At 37.1% G+C, this 18069-nt stretch overlaps 2 protein-coding genes across 3 annotated transcripts in view; one reads left to right on the top strand and one right to left on the bottom strand.

The window, feature by feature from the left end:
* ext1c (exostoses (multiple) 1c) overlaps positions 1 to 4246 on the bottom strand; it is a 163529-nt gene extending 159283 nt beyond the window's left edge. Inside the window, exon 1 of one of the 2 annotated variants that reach the window (XM_030147590.1) lies at positions 4072 to 4246. The gene's annotated coding sequence lies outside the window, so the exon portion shown is untranslated. Of the gene's footprint in view, positions 1 to 2920; positions 4029 to 4071 lie in introns of those variants that run through there. The other variant, XM_030147589.1, reaches the window with a different exon arrangement.
* Positions 4247 to 9955: 5709 nt separating this feature from the next.
* LOC115428778 (probable thiopurine S-methyltransferase) lies at positions 9956 to 16507 on the top strand. Its single transcript, XM_030147991.1, has 9 exons — positions 9956 to 10111; positions 12965 to 13085; positions 13541 to 13633; positions 14499 to 14631; positions 15442 to 15494; positions 15589 to 15663; positions 15795 to 15880; positions 16027 to 16071; positions 16241 to 16507. The coding sequence occupies exons 1-9, from the start codon at positions 10075 to 10077 to the stop codon at positions 16357 to 16359; spliced, it is 762 nt and encodes a 253-aa protein (XP_030003851.1). The 5' UTR covers positions 9956 to 10074; the 3' UTR covers positions 16360 to 16507.
* Positions 16508 to 18069: the final 1562 nt, after the last annotated feature.

Here is an 18069-nt window from a genome sequence, read left to right as displayed (position 1 = left end):
TGGCAATGAGCCTTTCGTAGATTTTTTTTTTTTTTTTTATGTGTGTGTGGGTCTGTTTTTGCATGTGTGGGGTTCAGTTCGTGCAGGAGTGTGTCCAAACTATACTTAAACACACATCTGGCATGTATGTTTTTGCTGGCCTAAAGCTGGCGACATATTAGTTCAGTAAAATGAAGAGTTCTGAAGAAAACACAAATTTTGTGGTGAGGTGAGCGGCTGGGTTGAGCTAAAATTAAACCCTGGACTCTGTCATTACAGGCCTCAGAGATGTGACAGCGTGACCAGGGACCAGGAGATAGCCACACCGCGTTGTGTTTTTGTTTCTTTGTTTTAGTGACTGGAGGGGACAATATGGTCAGGCCTTTTTGCACATTAAAAACTTCTCTGGGTGTTTTTTTTTTTTATATTTGCTGATGAATACTGCATAGCTGTAGGATACCATTGTGTGTAACATGAACAGGAGTAACACTGTGAGACTGTTTTTCTGGAGTCGTGATCAACAGTCTGTGGTGAACCAAAGAAAACCTGCTGTGGTAAAAAATAGGGTCTGTCTCCCCTGATGGACTGGCATTAAAGGCTTACAACAGGGATATTCTATTTTCTGCTCTCACCTACTAGTTGCCCTATGAAATTGAGGTGCTCTCCACACACCCACATACCATATGTATACACCCCATACACACACACACACACCTACATATACACACAAACTCTATGCACTGAATAAATGTATAAAAATAATTCCTCTTGCAGCTACTGGAGTAGTCTTCCATCAACTTGACCACCTTGGAACCACAATGGCTATAAACCTAATCAAGCGCTGGCTCTTTTACGAGGCCATTTTCATAATATGGATAAAAGCACATTCTTCTGCACCTTAATAAAAATCCTAGCTGCTCCGTGTGGGCTGAGGGACCCTGACACGGTTAATAAGATGTTTACCTCAAGCTGTAACGCAAGTAGCCTCCCAACCGCACTCACATCCCAAACCCAGAATAATTACAAGCCGGGTTGATTAATTATGTCTCAACAATATGGTGCACTCCAACGCCACAAGGGCTAATTAACTGAATGAACAAGATGGGTAGGAACAATTATTAGAAGGTTCAGGCTTGCGATCTGAACGTTGCAGTGCAGTTTGCGTTCCCAGAAAAAAAAAAAAAAAAAAAAAAAAAAAACAGGAGCAGAGTACATATGGATCAGGCTAACACCATAAAGAGGCTGGGATCCGGATCATGGCTTTGCACTGTCACCTAGTTCTGAGCTCTGAGAGTAGAGGAGCCTACTCAGGACACTGATACAGCAAAGTACGCAGCTCTGTGCTCCGGTGCCTGGCTGTGCACCTGACAACACACACAGCAAAAACAGCATGTAGTGAAATCCATCTGCCTTATTAACTGGTCCTGCTCGCGGTGCATCCTACCTGCAACTCATCTTATCTTTGCAGCTTTTTTACCTGGAGGCATTCCATGGTAGAACTCAGATCAGATTGGCCTATAAACAATCTGACCTTGACAACACAGGGAAGATATATCATCTGACCCTGGGAGGGGGCTCAATTAGTGTGTCCCTGACTACTAAGATGAAAGCAGTGTTGTTTTTTTTTTTTTTTTTTTTCTTTGGGTGAAATTTAGCTTAAAAATAGTTGGCATCTTGGGAGTATAATCCATGCATCTCAAAGCTTTTCTCTCCCAAATGTATTTTTTTTATTTATATTTAGTGTATTTGTTGCACTTGCAGGTTTTGCTTCCCAGATTACAACTGAATTTTACATGAGCCCGATGGAAAGTGCATTAGAGAAGATAATCACTATTCACAGTGAACCATCAGTGTTACGTTTTAAAGGCTGCACACTGCACTCATATTGTCAGTCCTTTTAATGAATGCCCTGATTATGGAAATGCTTCCACCTCTGGAATGTGAATACAGCCTGTACTGGGCAAAGCTTCGACAAGACAAGATTTGTGCTTCTCTTAATCACCGGGGAGGGTATTACTGAACCATAATGAATGCTGAATCACATTAGGAGGGTTTGCCTTTATACAAAATATTTAATAAATCAATAAGTAATCTATGCACGGCTTGCCTTCAGGATACACTGTCCCATGAGGGTTGTTTTCTTTTTTTTTTTTTTTTTTTTTTATTTGCACATCTAGTATAATGACAACACTTTAAGATCACTGAAGTCGCCATCTTTTTTTTTTCATCAAAAATAACAAGAGTGCTGTAATTAATTGCTGCAATGAACTCTCACAGCCTTGTTAGTTTCTTTGGGATTCATTAATGCGTGAACACTTAGTGAAATGTGAAAAGCAGGTTGTTTTCTGCACCTTCCTGAGTTATTAAGTAATACGTGTTGAATGCAAGGGGATGGAAACAAGAAGAAAGCATTTTTGTTTATAATATAGGCGTGTATTCCTTTTAAATGTAACACCGAGGTGCAGAGGAAGCAAATAAAATAAATGTGATGATACCTGAGTAAATACAGTCTGGTCTGTTTCCCCCAAATCACTGATGGTATCTTAGGTTTGTTGCCTACTATCAACAGTAAGTCTGTGCAAGTTCAATTGGTCAGTTTGAGTTGGCTTTGATTTTATTTCCCACTGAATTGCAGGAGGAAACAATATAAAAGCTCAACCCGTGGCTACATTATTAAATATTCTTTGATGTGGCAGAGCAATGTGCAACCCACAGCCCATCTGTCCTCTAGAAGAAGCAATAATGTGCCAAAGAATCCTCAATGTGTGCACTGATGGTTTTGCCAAAGGTTCAGCTCAGATGTGCACTTAAAAAGAATCCTAATGAAGCGTAATTACCAGTCAGTTAATCCCTGATGTGCATATCAGTGACAGCTATTTGAACCATACACCCTAATGTGAAGCCTATCTGGATGTCAAAACATGCCACCTATTCGGCCTACCTGTCTGGGAATGACATTGAGATCCCTTGCAGGTGACGGTAGCAGGTTCATCAAGTTCTGAGCTGTGATGTTCAAACAGTCCGGTTCTCCTTCTCCCACCCCCTCCACTCCAACCCCCCCTTGGAGCGGAATCCGTGCACTCTTTTACGCACTGAACTGTTGAGCGTCCTGCTCCGGCGACGCCAATACAGACTGACTCTGTGAACCAATGACACCAGGCATGGAGTCTCGGAAATACACGACTTTCCCCTCCTTGACGGGGCGACCTCGGTCCCGATTTACCAACACCACAATATGATTAAATTACAGACAGACATAGCGCAAACATACGCACCGTCCGGCGCGTCGATAAAAATAATCTGGGCACGGAGAGTCCCGCCGCCCCCTCGTGTCTGTCCTCCAAAATTTCCCAGATCTTTCCCCTCGCCTATGAATCAGGTTGTCCTTTATCACCCAGCATGCACCATCCCGGCATCATCATACCCCTGTTGCTCCATCAGATACCTCAATCCTAACAAGCATCTGTCAATAAAAAAAAAAAAAACAACAACACCCCAGATCATATGGATGGATTAAAGTGCATCCATTGTCCTTCTAGCCAATGCTTTTAAATGCTTCTAAAAGTCTTCATCCCTTTGTTAGATGATGGTTAAAGCGTCTTCTAGTTGCTGTTGTGTGTGATCGCCGGGGTTGCTTTCAACACTATAATTCCCGTGTCAACATCCGAGCGGCGTGAGCGACAAAGGTGCGCCATGCAAAACAATACAGCACCGGAGCTGGAGGCAGTCCGCTCAGGCTGCTTTCAGGTGGGAAAACGCACTTTACAAAAAAAAACCTATGGATCCCCCTCAGAGCCTGTGCAGCTGCCATATGTCAGATGTGGACAATAAAAAGCACAACTGTATCGATGTGTGAAGCTTTCTGCGTCTTTCGGATGATGTGCCAAACAAGTCCTATGCGGAAAAAACTCTTCAATTACGCACGGCTACATCATATTCATTCTTAAATCTCCCACTGAAGCGTGTTATTATCCGGTATTACTCAGATGCATCTACAACAGACACCAGATAGGCTATCACCCGGACGATTCCCCCCCCCCCCTACCCCCTGCGCTCCGGCTAGCTGCTCCCCGACACACCGCTCGCCCTTACCGGGTGGCGAAACCACGCTCCCCTTCCTGGTCCTTTTCCTTTTCACGCCACGGCCGAGCATTTGCACATCAATTCATTGTGCAGGCGCAGGTCTTCCCCGGCGGGATATGAATGATGAATGTGCGTGTTAAATTGTCCATTTTCCATATCCACAACAGTCCACACACACGGACCCGCCCCCGGGCGACGCTGATTGGTTCAGAGGCTCCGCGACGTCTTCGACTCACCGTAAAGAAAAACGCACATCTGGATGCGACCCCGCACAACTGGAGCGCATTTGGAAATACGGATTTACGCACAGAAATGGAGGCGAACGTCCCGGTTTTTGTCGCTCCTTTAAATGTAGGCTGTGGATGGAGAGTGGGATCTTGTTATTTTTGTGGAAACTGTGTTTTCATATTTACACTGTAAACACAAAAACCATGTAGACCTAACAATGGGCAACTTTATTATGATGATGATTATTATTATTAGTAGTAGTAGTAGAATTTGTATTATTATTTCAACAGTTATTCTACCTACTATACCTACTGTGTATGGTTTCCTACTAATATTGCAACTCATTGTCTGATTAAGCGCAGTTATTTAGAATAGATGTTACATTATATAGTTCTTTTGTGTGAGTGGGTATCTCACAAACACCATGTGACTACCTTCTCATCACGTTTGCGTAAAATACAGGCTGATATCCCAGAAAACACCTGAGTGTCAGTGCACCTTGTTGCCACAGTGATGCCAGTATCTCCTGGATGCTTTCGCCACCTAGTGTTCAAATAAAGTCAGTCTCCTTTCTCTGATTTCAGTGCCTTACTTATTCCAGTGTGGACTACTAGTTGCCGGCTTTATCTCCTAGATTGGTGCTGGCAGGCTCCAGTTCAGCTCTCAGCCCAACAGAGTGTAGTGGCAGGTTGTGCAAGCAATACCAATCTCTGAGCAACAGTGCACAGGCTTTAAAGGGATTAGTGACAGCTGTCTCAATAACAGGACGCGTTTTACGGCTTCTCAAACTCCAATGGAAAAACAGTGAATGTGCATATACTGTTAAAAAAAATAACTGATCTTATGGATGATGATCCATTCTTACAAGTATAAAAGTTACCTCATTTGCTTGGGACTTTTAACTGTCCCCACAGAGAACTAAACAGCATTAATATTCAATTATTAAGATATTTAACAGAGACTAGCCAGAAAACAGCTACAACTCAACCAGAATATACCTTTAAATATACAGGGTGGGGAAGCAAAATTTACAATAATTTGAGGCAGGGATTGAAAGACAGTGTATGACCAATTAGTTTATTGAAAGTCATGAAAATTTATTCGCCACAAGAAAATGTACATAATAGAAAATGTTTTTATTCTATGTGTCCTCCTTCTTTCTCAATAACTGCCTTCACACGCTTCCTGAAACTTGCGCAAGTGTTCCTCAAATATTGGGGTGACAACTTCTCCCATTCTTCTTTAATAGTAACTTCCAGACTTTCTCGTAATAGTTTTGCTCATAGTCATTCTCTTCTTTCCATTATAAACAGTCTTTATGGACACTCCAAATATTTTTGAAATCTCCTTTGGTGTGACGAGTGCATTCAGCAAATCACACACTCTTTGACGTTTGCTTTCCTGATTACTCATATGGGCAAAAGTTTCTGAAAAGGTATGGATAATAGTGTTAGGTATGATTATGACATCAATATATGTTTGGTTTCAAAATAATAGGCGTAGTGCCTGCTGAGAAAAAACAACTAAATATTCATTGTAAATTTTGCTTCCCCACCCTGTAGACTATAGATAGATAGAACAAAGATAGACACATTCTGGTGAGAAAAATAGATCTTGTGTTACCTTCTTTAACCCATAAAGACCCAGTGGTAATTTTGCGACAGTTCCCGAATAATTTTTTTCTCTAGATTTAGCCCTTCTTAAATGATTTATCACCATTTATTACAATGTTATCCTCTGTGTTTTGCTCTTTTTTTTTGTGAGAATCATGCATTTTCCTATATTTAATTCACTGATCATGTCGATGTTCATTAAAGCACCAGAGAAAAGTTGAGGGTTATTGTATCAAAAACAGAAAAAAACTTCAGAAAAAGTTACTTTTTCAGTAAAATCTGTCATTAACTGAACATAAACCAAGTGTCTCCATCCACTAGGGATGTAATGATATGAAAATTTCATATCCCGGTTATTGTGACCAAAATTATCACGGTTATCATTATTATTGTGGTATTGTTGTGCTCAAAATGTTCAAAAAAATACTTACACACAACCTGAAATAATTTAACCAAGTTGGATTTAAAATAAATAAATAAATAAATAAAATTATTTGCACAATGTACTTCTCTTGTCAGAAACATTCAAGTATTAACCCTTAGTGGTCTGAGCCTATTTTGGCTGTTTTTCAGTAGTTTTGATTTTGCCTTTATATACTACATAAACAAATGTTTACCATACCCATGTTTGGTATCTTTTTTTTTCGAGCACAACTTCATTTATATCATCTGCCTATTATTTTTTCACTTTAACCTACTATATCAACATAAAAGGACAAAAAAACCACAAAAATATAAAATCCGATTTGAAAAATGCATATAATTTATTGCATAAATAACACAAAGATGCTTAACAAACCTTTTCAAAGACTTTAAAAGTGAATATTGGTTCCAAATATTAGGTATATACAATTAAAATTGTAATAAATTAAAACTATACTCAAATATTTGACATAAAATCAAAGCTTTACATGGTTTTGTTTTCCTCTAAAAGTGCAGTAATCAAACACGGTTATCATGATAATTAGAATTTAAACGGTAATACTAACCGTCTGCAATTTTACTGCGGTTTATCGTTATACCGGTAATTGTTACATCCCTACCATCCACTGTCACTGGATCCAACTCCATGGGTTTTACTGGTGAATCCAGTGTTTCCATGTTCACTACGGAGCCTCTGAACATCCAAATGGGTCATATCTGGTGACCATGAAAAGAAGCCAAACTGCATTTTACACCAATTATTTACATAGATTGCTAAAAATTAGTGGATCAACAGGTATTAAACATTTTACGTCAGTCAATTATTTTGGTTGCTGGTGGCTGTTCGGGTCTTTAAGGGTTAAGTGAAGATCAGTATCTACCGTTTAGATTCTGTTGGGTTTCTGTAAATTGGCTTAGAGTCTGGTTTTGACCAACTCTATATATGAAGTGTCAAGAGATAACTTTTTTTGTGATCTGGCGCTATATAAATAAAATTTGATTGATTGAGTGATTTAATTGGTTTTCCCCTGTAAGTCGCTTTGGAAAAAAGCATCTGCCAAATGCGTAAACATAAACATAAACATCTATGGTTACAATGGAGACACACTTTCATTCTATCTCCATTGTGTATGTTCTTTTAATGACCCCTAAAATATATGCATCACATTTGACATGATTATTTTACATTCATTACATTTTTCTAAACCAAAGAGTAAATATTTAAAGGATGATATATTATTTACAACATTTTGGTTTCATTTATCCTCACATCCTGAATAAAGAAAAAACTCTCCAGAAATGTAAATGGTTAGCCTCACAGCATAATTGCCCATAAATGTCATATATTTGGGCAAATTGTGACATCAGCATAACTTTACTCTCCTAACACTGCTGATTAAATATTTCATCTTTGGCTATGGCCTGAAAAAAACTATAACTTACCCAATTATGCTATATGAGGCTAATGAAATGTTAGAGAAAGAAATCTATTTTAAGACATCTTACTTCTTGTTTCAAAAGTGGCCATTTCTGCACAATGACCCAAACTATTTTTCCATGTTCCTCAGAAAACACGACAGACAGAAAGGCGACAAAGGTTTTCTCATGGTTTTCATAGACCTTAGATGTCGTCTAGATGGTGGTGGCTTAGAGCTTTGAAATTATTCAAAAGTATTTTTCTCCCTCTTTGCACTTTCGACCATTATATTCTTTCCATAAGCTATAGGAAAGAAAGCCGACTGCATATTCTGTACAGTGCCAAAAGTCTATTCATTTTTATATTTGTGCTCTTCCTAATTGTGTGGAAGACTTAGCAACTCAAGTAGTCCTGCTGAAAGAATAATTTCTCGTAAAAATATACTTACACATCATTCTATGTACAATAATTTGGAAAAAGAGCACAAAAATAAACGATAGCAAAAATCTTGTTTAGTTTTCAGTTTAGTTTAATGCAATAGATGTTGGTTTTACATTGATCTTTGTTTATGTGTTTATGAGGAAAAACTTCAGATATGGTCCTCAAAATGGAACTGGAAAAATACTGTATAATATTTAATTAAAATATCTGCTAGAACTGCTATATCAGTACATTCACTTTTTTTTTTTTGGTTCTTTTTTATGGTTGTTTGGGATTTTGTACAATACAAAAATAAGGGACATATGAGATACATTTACCATAAAAAAAACCTTTGTGACTCAAAATTGGTTTTATAATGCGACGTTGAAATGAAAATTGTCCATTTCTCCCATTTATCGTGACACTGCCCTGCTTGAGTCCTCAATGTATGGGTCAGAATCTCCATCTCAAAAATTCATTCACAATTTGTAGCCAATCATGGTGCATTTACTTTTTTTTTCCCCAAAAAAACCCGACTGTTGCTTTGTCATAAGAGGTACTGTAGTATAGAATTAGCTTTTGTATATTTCTTTTTGTATATTTTGTTCATGTCAGAAGTTCTAGTAGTACTTTTCATTTTCATTTCATTTCATTTTATTCATTCATTCCAATCTAAATGATTGGAAAGGAGAAGGATGAAGAAAACTTATAATACCTGCCCCTTTCTTGAAACATCTGCTTACATCAGATACGTTGCCATTACAGTTATTACAGTAAACAGTTTACATGATAGTCAATACAAATAAAATAAATCCAACATCCATAAGTTGAATTATGTCATTACATGCTTTTATAAAGCTTCTCTATTCTTTCCCTATACAAACTCTTAAAACTGAAAAAATATTTGTACAGCTCTTCTCTTCCACTGCCAAAGAATTCCACATCCCGACACCCACAACAGAAATACACATTTTCTTCACATTAGTCCGTACCTTTAGCCGTTTAAAATTAAACCTCCTTCTATGTTCTTCATCCTGTGATACTAAAACAATCTCTGCAAATTTGCAGGCAAAAGTCCATTTCTCGCTCTAAACACAATCAGCAATGTCCTTAATTCAACCAACTCTTTAAACTTAAACAATCCTGATTTAATAAACAACTCATTTGTATGTTCCCTAAAATTAACATTACACATGATTCTTATTGCTCTTTTCTGTAATAGAAACAATGGCTTTGTGTTACTCATATATGTGTTGCCCCACATGTACTTTAGTAGCACTTGTGTTTTAATATTTTATTCTGAAGCCTTTGCACAGTCCTACATTTCTTAATACTCTGTGTGATATCCTTTTGAGACCCTGCAATGCATTTTTGTCCTCTGTAGGGGAAAAGAGGTTCACAGTTTTATTGGGAAAAAAAAAAAAAAAAACATTGTCCACTGCAAAGGACATTCCATAAATGAAAAAAAAAAAAAAAAAATGCATCTGAAAAACCTGCTGCATTGTGTTGTTTCCAATAAAGGCAATTATTTAATGTATAATAGTCAAAACTTGTCCTTTCCTGGGTCTCAGGAGGATCTTTTTTATTTTTTTAAAATTTTTTTCTTATACAGTCCCTTTTGCACTAAATTGAACTGAGCTGCTAAATTGATTTTCGTTGTTCCCATGACAGTAATAATAAAGATCTATTATTATATTTTGTTCAATTCTCACCCCTACCGGCAGATGGCGGTGTTGCACTACGGAGCTGTTTAGCATAGCCACTCACTTAATACAACCCACGAAGAAGAAGGTCTGACCGGTAGTAACTGAGCAGTGGCGTCTTATGAGTGAGTTTCTTATTGTCAGTTTATGAAATAGTTAGCAAATATTTCGTCAGATAGACTTTAAAAAAACTCGAATTAGTCTTCGTATGGTCAAGGCTGTCGCTGCTGTTTTTGTCAGAAAAGGTAGGATCTTACCAGCGACGAAATACGTGTATATTTACAGTTATTTGTTAGTTGTTTTGTAGCAGGCTGATGTTAGGTAAATCAGAGGTTAATAAGTAAATATTGTGGGGGAGGTTTGTTATTAAACGCAAGGGTAAGGGAGTGTGAGATTATTATGCATAAAATTAAAACCCTGCTTGCTCTAGTCTTTTACTTTCCATTTTTCAGTGTTTACAGACTAGTTTGCGCTTGCTTACTGTATCCATACATGTGCTGTTATAACCTTTGTAGGAGCTATTTGTCTGTTTAGTTTTTTGTTTCACTCTTTCATGCATGAATTACGAGAACCTTAGTAAAGATTTTTTTTTTTTTCCTGGAGTGTTTTTATTCCTCCTTACATATGAAAAAACAAACAAACAAACAAACAAACAATGCCATCAATTTTTTTTTTTTTTTTTTTTTTTTCATGGAGTTACAAAAATGTTCATGCATTTAATTTTTGAAGTAAAGAAACGTGTGTTTAAAACCCAATATCAGAAAGTATGGAAAAGGATTAGGGCCACTAGAAGAAATACAATAAACTAAGGTCCAATATTTATTTCTTATATTATCATGAGGGGGGAAAAAAAGCCAGAATTCTGAGATTAGAGTCAGAAATCTGAGAAAAAAAAGTCAGAATTCTGAGATTAAAGTCAGAATTCTGAGGGGAAAAAGTCAGAATTCTGAGATTAAAGTCAGAATTCTGAGGGGAAAAAAGTCAGAATTCTGAGTTTAAAGTCAGAATTATGAGGGGAAAAAAGCAGAATTCTGAGATTAAAGTTAGAATTCTGAGATTAAAGTCAGAATTCTGAGGGGAAAAAAGTCAGAATTCTGAGTTTAAGTCAGAATTCTGAGGGGAAAAAAGTCAGAATTCTGAGGGGGAAAAAAACAGAATTCTGAGTTTAAAGTCAGAATTCTTAGGGAAAAAAGTCAAAATTCTGAGTTTAAAGTCAGAATTCTTAGGGAAAAAAGTCAGAATTCTGAGTTTAAAGTCAGAATTCTGAGTTAAAGTCAGAATTCTTAGGGAAAAAAGTCAGAATTCTGAGTTTAAAGTCAGAATTCTGAGTTAAAGTCAGAATTCTTAGGGAAAGAAGTCAGAATTCTGAGATCAAAGTCCCGTGGTCCTAATCCTGTTCCATAAGAAAGTAATAGGAGAACAATGTAATAAAAACATTTTTAATGCTGCAAATCTGATGTTTTCTCACATTTTAACATACTCTAGTCCTAGTTATTACTCACGTCATGGAAATAACATGAAAAAAAAAAACAAAAAACTTTGTGTCTAACAAATAACAGGTGGGTTACAATCAAATATGTTAGTGCAGATCAGGTTTATGAAGAACAGCAAACAGAATATCAGTGAATGGGATGGTGTGTTAACAGCCACTGTGTTGGCTGATATGGAACTAAACTAACAAAACCCATGAATAAATAAGAGAACAGCTGGAGAAGAACTGTCCAGTGTAGTGACCATTATGCATGAAAGGGTTAAAGTTAATTTACCTTTTTTGTTTACTTTTTTGTTTTTGATTATTTAGAATATTATTTTATTATTATTTTCAAAGTTATTGCTTTCATTCTTTAGTATTTAGCACCTTTTGTTTGTTTTCTTATTGGTTTAGACCAGGGGTGTCAAACTCATTTTAGTTCAGGGGCCAGATTCAGCCAAATTTGATCTGCAGTGGGCCGGACCAGTAAAATAATAACATAATAATATATAAATAAGGTCAACTCCAAAATTTTCCCCATGTTTTAGAGCAAATAAAGTTAATTTACATTATGAAAAGGCTTACATCTACAAACTATCCTTTCCAAAGATGTGAATAACTTGAACAAACTGAAAAAATAAGTGTAATTTTAACAATATTCTGCCTCAGTTTATCATTTACACATGTACATTATAACTTATGGATCACAGTGGATCTACAAATACACAAAACATTGAGTAACAGGCAGAATATTGTTAAAATTGTACTTCTCTTAAGACTTTTCAGGTTATTCACATTTTTTGCAAAATTATACTTTGTTTTAGTGTAAATGCATGAAAATATTTACATTTACAAAGAGAAACATTCGAAATTATCATTATTTGTATGTTATGATGATAGTGTTTTACTGGTCCTGCTCACTGGAGATAAAATTGTTCTGAATGTGGAACCTGAACTAAAAGGATTGATAATATTTTAGTGTAATTTTTGCATTTCACAAATCCATCCTAAGGGCCGGACTGGACCCTTTGGTGGGCCAGATTTGGCCCCCGGGCCGCATGTGTGACACCTGTGGTTTAGACCGTGGGCACCTGGGTATAAATAGGCAGCACCAAGTTAGACCATCATGCACCTGGGTAGGCCTATGTTTTTTTTTTACCAGTAAGTCAATCAGTCACAGTCATCAAGTCAGTCAGGATGAGCAGGACAAACAGCAAAAAAGGGTTTGGTGGTTGTTTGCCTGCAAAACACCTGAAAATAAACTACTTGGAACACATCTATGGTATGGACATTGTGTTTTTGACTGCATAAACCACAAACCCATGGTGCATCTAGTGGTTATTTGAGTTATGTTAAAGTCTTAAGTTCAGTCACTTTTAAGTTGTTTAAATTTGATGACAAACAGCCGCTACAACACCCTTTTACCTGTGCTCTGTCTGTTCCGACTACAGTTGCTTTTCTGTAATAATCTACCAATACAATCACATGCTTTAGGTCAGTGACAAGGCTGTTAAGTAACCCTATGAGCTTGCAAAACATATCTAAGCTGCCATCTGAAGTGAAGTTAAGATTAACATCACACCTGTCTCATTTTCTTGTCTTTCTGGTTGTTGTTATGTGCCTGTAGTTTGGTCAGGAATACAGTCCAGAATGCTGTCAGCGCAGGCGGATCGAGTCATGGAAAATGGAGAATGGGAGGAACGCTGGCAGGAGGGTAGAATTGGTTTCCATCAGCCCCAAGTGCATAAGTAAAGACCCTACACACACCTCTACCCCCACTTCAGGGAGCCCAGCTAATCAAACAGAACATATTTATTCATAATTTACTGAATACTAAACCTTAATTTAATAAAATCTAAAGCTTTTATCCTGATCTTGCCATGAAGCACATACGAAGGAGAGTCAAAACATTCTCAGAGAAATATAATTAAAAGTTTCTTTATCAAAATAACAAAAATATTTTTCTACATAAGCTCCATTAGAGTCTAAACACTTTGGCAATCTATGTTTCCATCAGTAGATTCCTTCTTTGAATTGCTGGGGTTGTCTTTGTGACTCTCCCTCGTAGGGTTGCATAATGTATGAAATGTGGTCCATAAATGAACATGTAAAGTTGAAGTTGGGTTGGTGATGTAATTTGTTGAGGCTTTTAACCCACCTGCAGGAATGCATGATGTTTTGGTGTGCTTTTTCCCCTGAACAGGATGCTGGAGACCAATATTGATAAAGTTCTTGCTGGACGAGCACACATTTCCTTCTTCTTCCCTCTCTGTGGAAAGGCTGTAGATATGAAGTGGTAAGAAAATATCAGAATGTCTTTTAAGTTTACAGTCACAAAAGCAAGTAAAATTATTCCATTTTAACTATTCGACTGTTTTGGCACATTTTATTTTCATTTTAAATTAACTATACAGCCATATAGTATGTGATAAATCTTGCAAAAAGGTAAATCTATAAGTATTAATCATTATTATGCTGCTGCTGGTCCCAGATTGTGGAACAACCTACCTCTGTATATCAGACAGGCCTCCTCCTTGCCTGTTTTTAAATCTCTTCTTAAAACCCACCTTTTCTCCTTGACTTTTTAACACTTCTGCAATGTTGACATTTTGTTTCTGTTTTTATATTTTAACTTGTTTGATTTATTTGATTTTATTACCTCTGCCAAGGAGGTTATGTTTTTGCCAGGGTTTGTTTGTTTGTCTGTCTGTCTGTTCGTTAGTGTGCAACATAACTCAAAAAGTTATGGACAGATTTTGATGAAATTTTCAGGGTTTGTTGGAAATGGGATAAGGAAGAAATGATTACATTTTGGTGGTGATCGGGGGTGGGGGGGCCCACGGGGGGGGCGCAGACCAGAAAATTTCATCAAAATCTGTCCATAACTTTTTGAGTTATGTTGCACACTAACGGACAGACAAACAGACAGACAGACAAACAAACCCTGGCAAAAACATAACCTCCTTGGTGTGGGGGGGCCCACGGGGGGGGGGGCCACTGATCAGCCTTGGCGGAGGTCTGCGCTCTCCGAGTGCTTCTAGTTGTTAATGTTTTCATTAATTTTTTTTTATTGTGTCAGCACTTTGCTCCACTGCGGTTGTTTTAAAGTGCTTTGTAAATAAAGTTGGATTGAAATGGATTACTTTCTATCTGAATTCCAGGCTAGCTGACATGGGTCATTCAGTGGTCGGGGTGGAGCTAGCTGAAAAGGCCATCCAACAGTTCTTTGAGGAGAACAACATGACTTACAGTGAGGAGCCTGTTCCTTCCATACCTGGAGCCAAAGTTTACAGGGTAAGTTACCTGAGTGTGAAATCTTTAAGTTTACTTATGGCTCTTGAATTAATTCATATCTACAGCAGCATTTAACCCTAAAGACCTAGAACTATTATGTTGACTTCCATATGAATATTTATCGACATTTAAAGCTTCCTGGGATTTATCACCATTTAATATATTATCCTCTGCATTTTTCAGTGAAAATCAGGTATTTTCCTATATTTCATTTACAAAGATCATGTACAGGGGTTGGACAAAATAATGGAAACACCTTCTATGATGCCACAATGTTAGGTGTGTCCATTATTTTGTCCAACCCCTGTAGATGTTCATAAGAACGCAGTGTAAATTCAAAGTTTATTGTATCAAAACAGAGAAAACTGAAACATTTACTTTTTCAGCAAAACACGTCATTAACTGAACATAAAAAGAACCTCCTACAACCTCTCATTTGTCAAACTACACAGTTTTTGTGACTCACTGTGGCACAAAAGGTGGGGATTTGTCATTCATTACAGAGCCTATTCAGATCTAAATTGGTAATATCTGACACCAGTGAAAAGCTGAGAAACTGCAATTTACTGGAGTTAATGAAATGTACTGATAGGACTAGTGTTTCGAAAGGTATTAAACATTTTAGATCACTAAGTGCTTTTGTTCATCGGTGGTTGTTTAGGCCTTTGAGAATTAAGTTAAGGCTAGAATTAGACATAACAGACATGATTGACAGATGAAAACTTATGTGCTGCCTATTTGCAGTGTTTAATTTCTAAAAATGCATACTCTATTTGCAAAATTTTAATCCACACCGTCTTTGTTCCACAGAACCCTGAAAGAAACATCTCATTATACCAGTGTGACATCTACAAGTTCTCCAGGTACTTCTTAAAAAATATATTTTAATGTATAGTTGCAAACGTAAAGTTACTTAAACCAGTAAAATATAAACAAATGCTTTGCTACAATTCCCAGTTCCGTTCAGGGACAGTTTGGGGCAATCTGGGACAGGGGCTCCCTTGTGGCCATCAACCCAAGAGACAGAGAAAAGTAAGATGGGATTGACACTTTACCTAAATTTGATGGTTAAGGAAAACGTTAATAGCATTTAATCAGCAAACAAGTAACTTAAAAACGTGTTAGTTCCAAGTCGTCTTACATTCTGTTTCATAATACCACAGATACGCTGCTCTGATCATTTCTCTCATGGCCAAAGACTGCAGATACCTTTTGGACACTTTGCTGTATAATCCTGAATTATACAAAGGTAATTTAAAAACTGGAAAACTGGTATTGTTGCTAAAATATCAGGTGTGTTGTAGACTGATACAAAGCAAAAGAAAGACTTTGAAATGTTAAAATGAAGGACTAGTATTATATATCAGTGTGATGAAGTGTGTATTTGCCTTTCAGGACCCCCATTCTTTGTGCCAGATGAACAAGTACACAGCCTGTTTGGTGAGTGTCAAACAGTGTATTTATTTGCACTGATCAAAATGTAATAGCCATAAATAACCTGAAGATGAACAGCATTAGAATATAAGTAGTGTTGAAATGTGGGTGTTTTTCAGACTATTACAGCTTGAGATCATGATTTGATTCTTAATGGCATAATTACTTTCCTCAGGGAGCAGCTGTGATATTGAGCGACTGCTGTCAGTGGATGCCCTGACAGACCGACAGCGAAGCTGGGGGTTGGACTACTTTACTGAAAATGTACACCTCATCACTCCAAAGAGCAATTAAAGTCTAGCTTGTAAGTTTGGAGAGCACAGGAAAGCATACTTAAAGGCATTTTATTTCAAACAAGCATTTTTTTTTTTTAATGCTACACATACTTTTGACATGGTTGCATTTGTTTAAAATTGAAAATAAAATGAAAGAAGTTCTTTAACCTCTTGAATCTTCTCATTTGTAAATTTAATTATTTTGAGTATTTGATCAAAATAAAACTTGTTTCATAAATGGCTTTTTTTTTTTTAAAAAAAAAACACACCTTAGAATTTTCCTGAAGCTTCTTAGAATTGTAATATCCATTCATTCATTCATTTTTTGATCTCCTTAATCCTCTGGAGTAGGGGTCACAAACCTTGGTCCTCAAGATCTACTATCCTACATGTTTCAGATGTCTCCCTCTTCCAGCACACCTGATAGTTGTTATCAGGCTTCTGCAGAGCTTGATGATAGGCTTATCATTTGAATCAGGTGTGTCGGAAGAGGATACATCTAAAACGGGTGGGCAACTCCAGTCCTTGAGGGCCGATATCCTGTATGTTTTAGATATTTCCCTCTTTCAGCACACCTGGTTTAATTAATGATCAACTCATCATCAAGCTCTGCAGAAGCCTGATAACAATGGAATGGCTTCCAGGTGTGTTGGAACAGGGAAATACCTAAAACATTCAGGATACCAGCCCTCAAGGACTGGATTTGGACACCCCTAATCTAAAACATGCAGGATAGTAGATCTCAAGGACCAGGGTTGGTGACCCCTGCTCTGGAGGATTACAGTGGTGCTGGAACCTGGACCAGCTACCATCAGGCAAAGGCAGGGTACTACCAGGATGTTTCACCAGTTCATCACAGGGCTGACTTATCCTCTTGAGACCCAGCTTATGAATTTTTTGTCCACTTTTAGGGACAAGAGTTGCACTACTTTATTTTTAAGTCCACTGGCAAGGACACTTATTAAAAAAAAAAAAAAAAAAAGCAGAAACTTGTACTGTCCTGGGTCTCAGTTGGATGTACAGACAAACACCCATTCACTTTCACATTCACACCTGTGGGCAATTCAGATTGATTAGTCAACCTATTAAAGTGCACGTGTTTTGATAGTGAGTTTCAGAGAACTGCATCATGATCTACACAGTATTGTAAACAGTCAAATACAGTGTAATACAGCAAAAGGCAGACATCATAACTGGTACTAACAAACTGAGATAGTGTTTTAGTTTGATTTTCTTTCTCTTGGAAATGGGAACTAAATGAGCAATAGCAAGGTTAACAATTAAACCTGCATTGTGTATTTATTTTCTTCTGAAAAAACAAAACTAATTTCCCTTAAAACAGGATAACACAATTGTCTGTACAACTGATTTTTAAGTTAAAACCGTATAGTACAGACAATTTGGAAACATTTTTTTTTTTCACTGAATAATAAGGAAATGCATAAGAAAGGCATCACTCCCTCATTATAATTTTAAAAAAAAAAGTGTTTAGGATCCGGCTTCTCTCTCATTGGCTGTTGCCTGGATACGCTACGTCACACAGGAAGCAACAAGCAGCAGGCGCTAACTTTTAGCAAGTTTTATCTAGCTAACAAAATGCAGACATATCCAGAGGAGACCAGAAACGTAAGTTATTACTTTAAGAACGACATATTAAGTTAGGTAAGATGGTGTCTTGTCAGAACGTTTGGTAGAAAATTACATTTATTTTATTTATTTATTTTTTTTA

The sequence above is a fragment of the Sphaeramia orbicularis genome, chromosome 11 (genome assembly GCF_902148855.1).
Source record: "Sphaeramia orbicularis chromosome 11, fSphaOr1.1, whole genome shotgun sequence".
NCBI classification, from domain to species: Eukaryota; Metazoa; Chordata; class Actinopteri; order Kurtiformes; family Apogonidae; genus Sphaeramia; species Sphaeramia orbicularis.
This window is presented reverse-complemented; position numbering and strand designations above follow the sequence as displayed.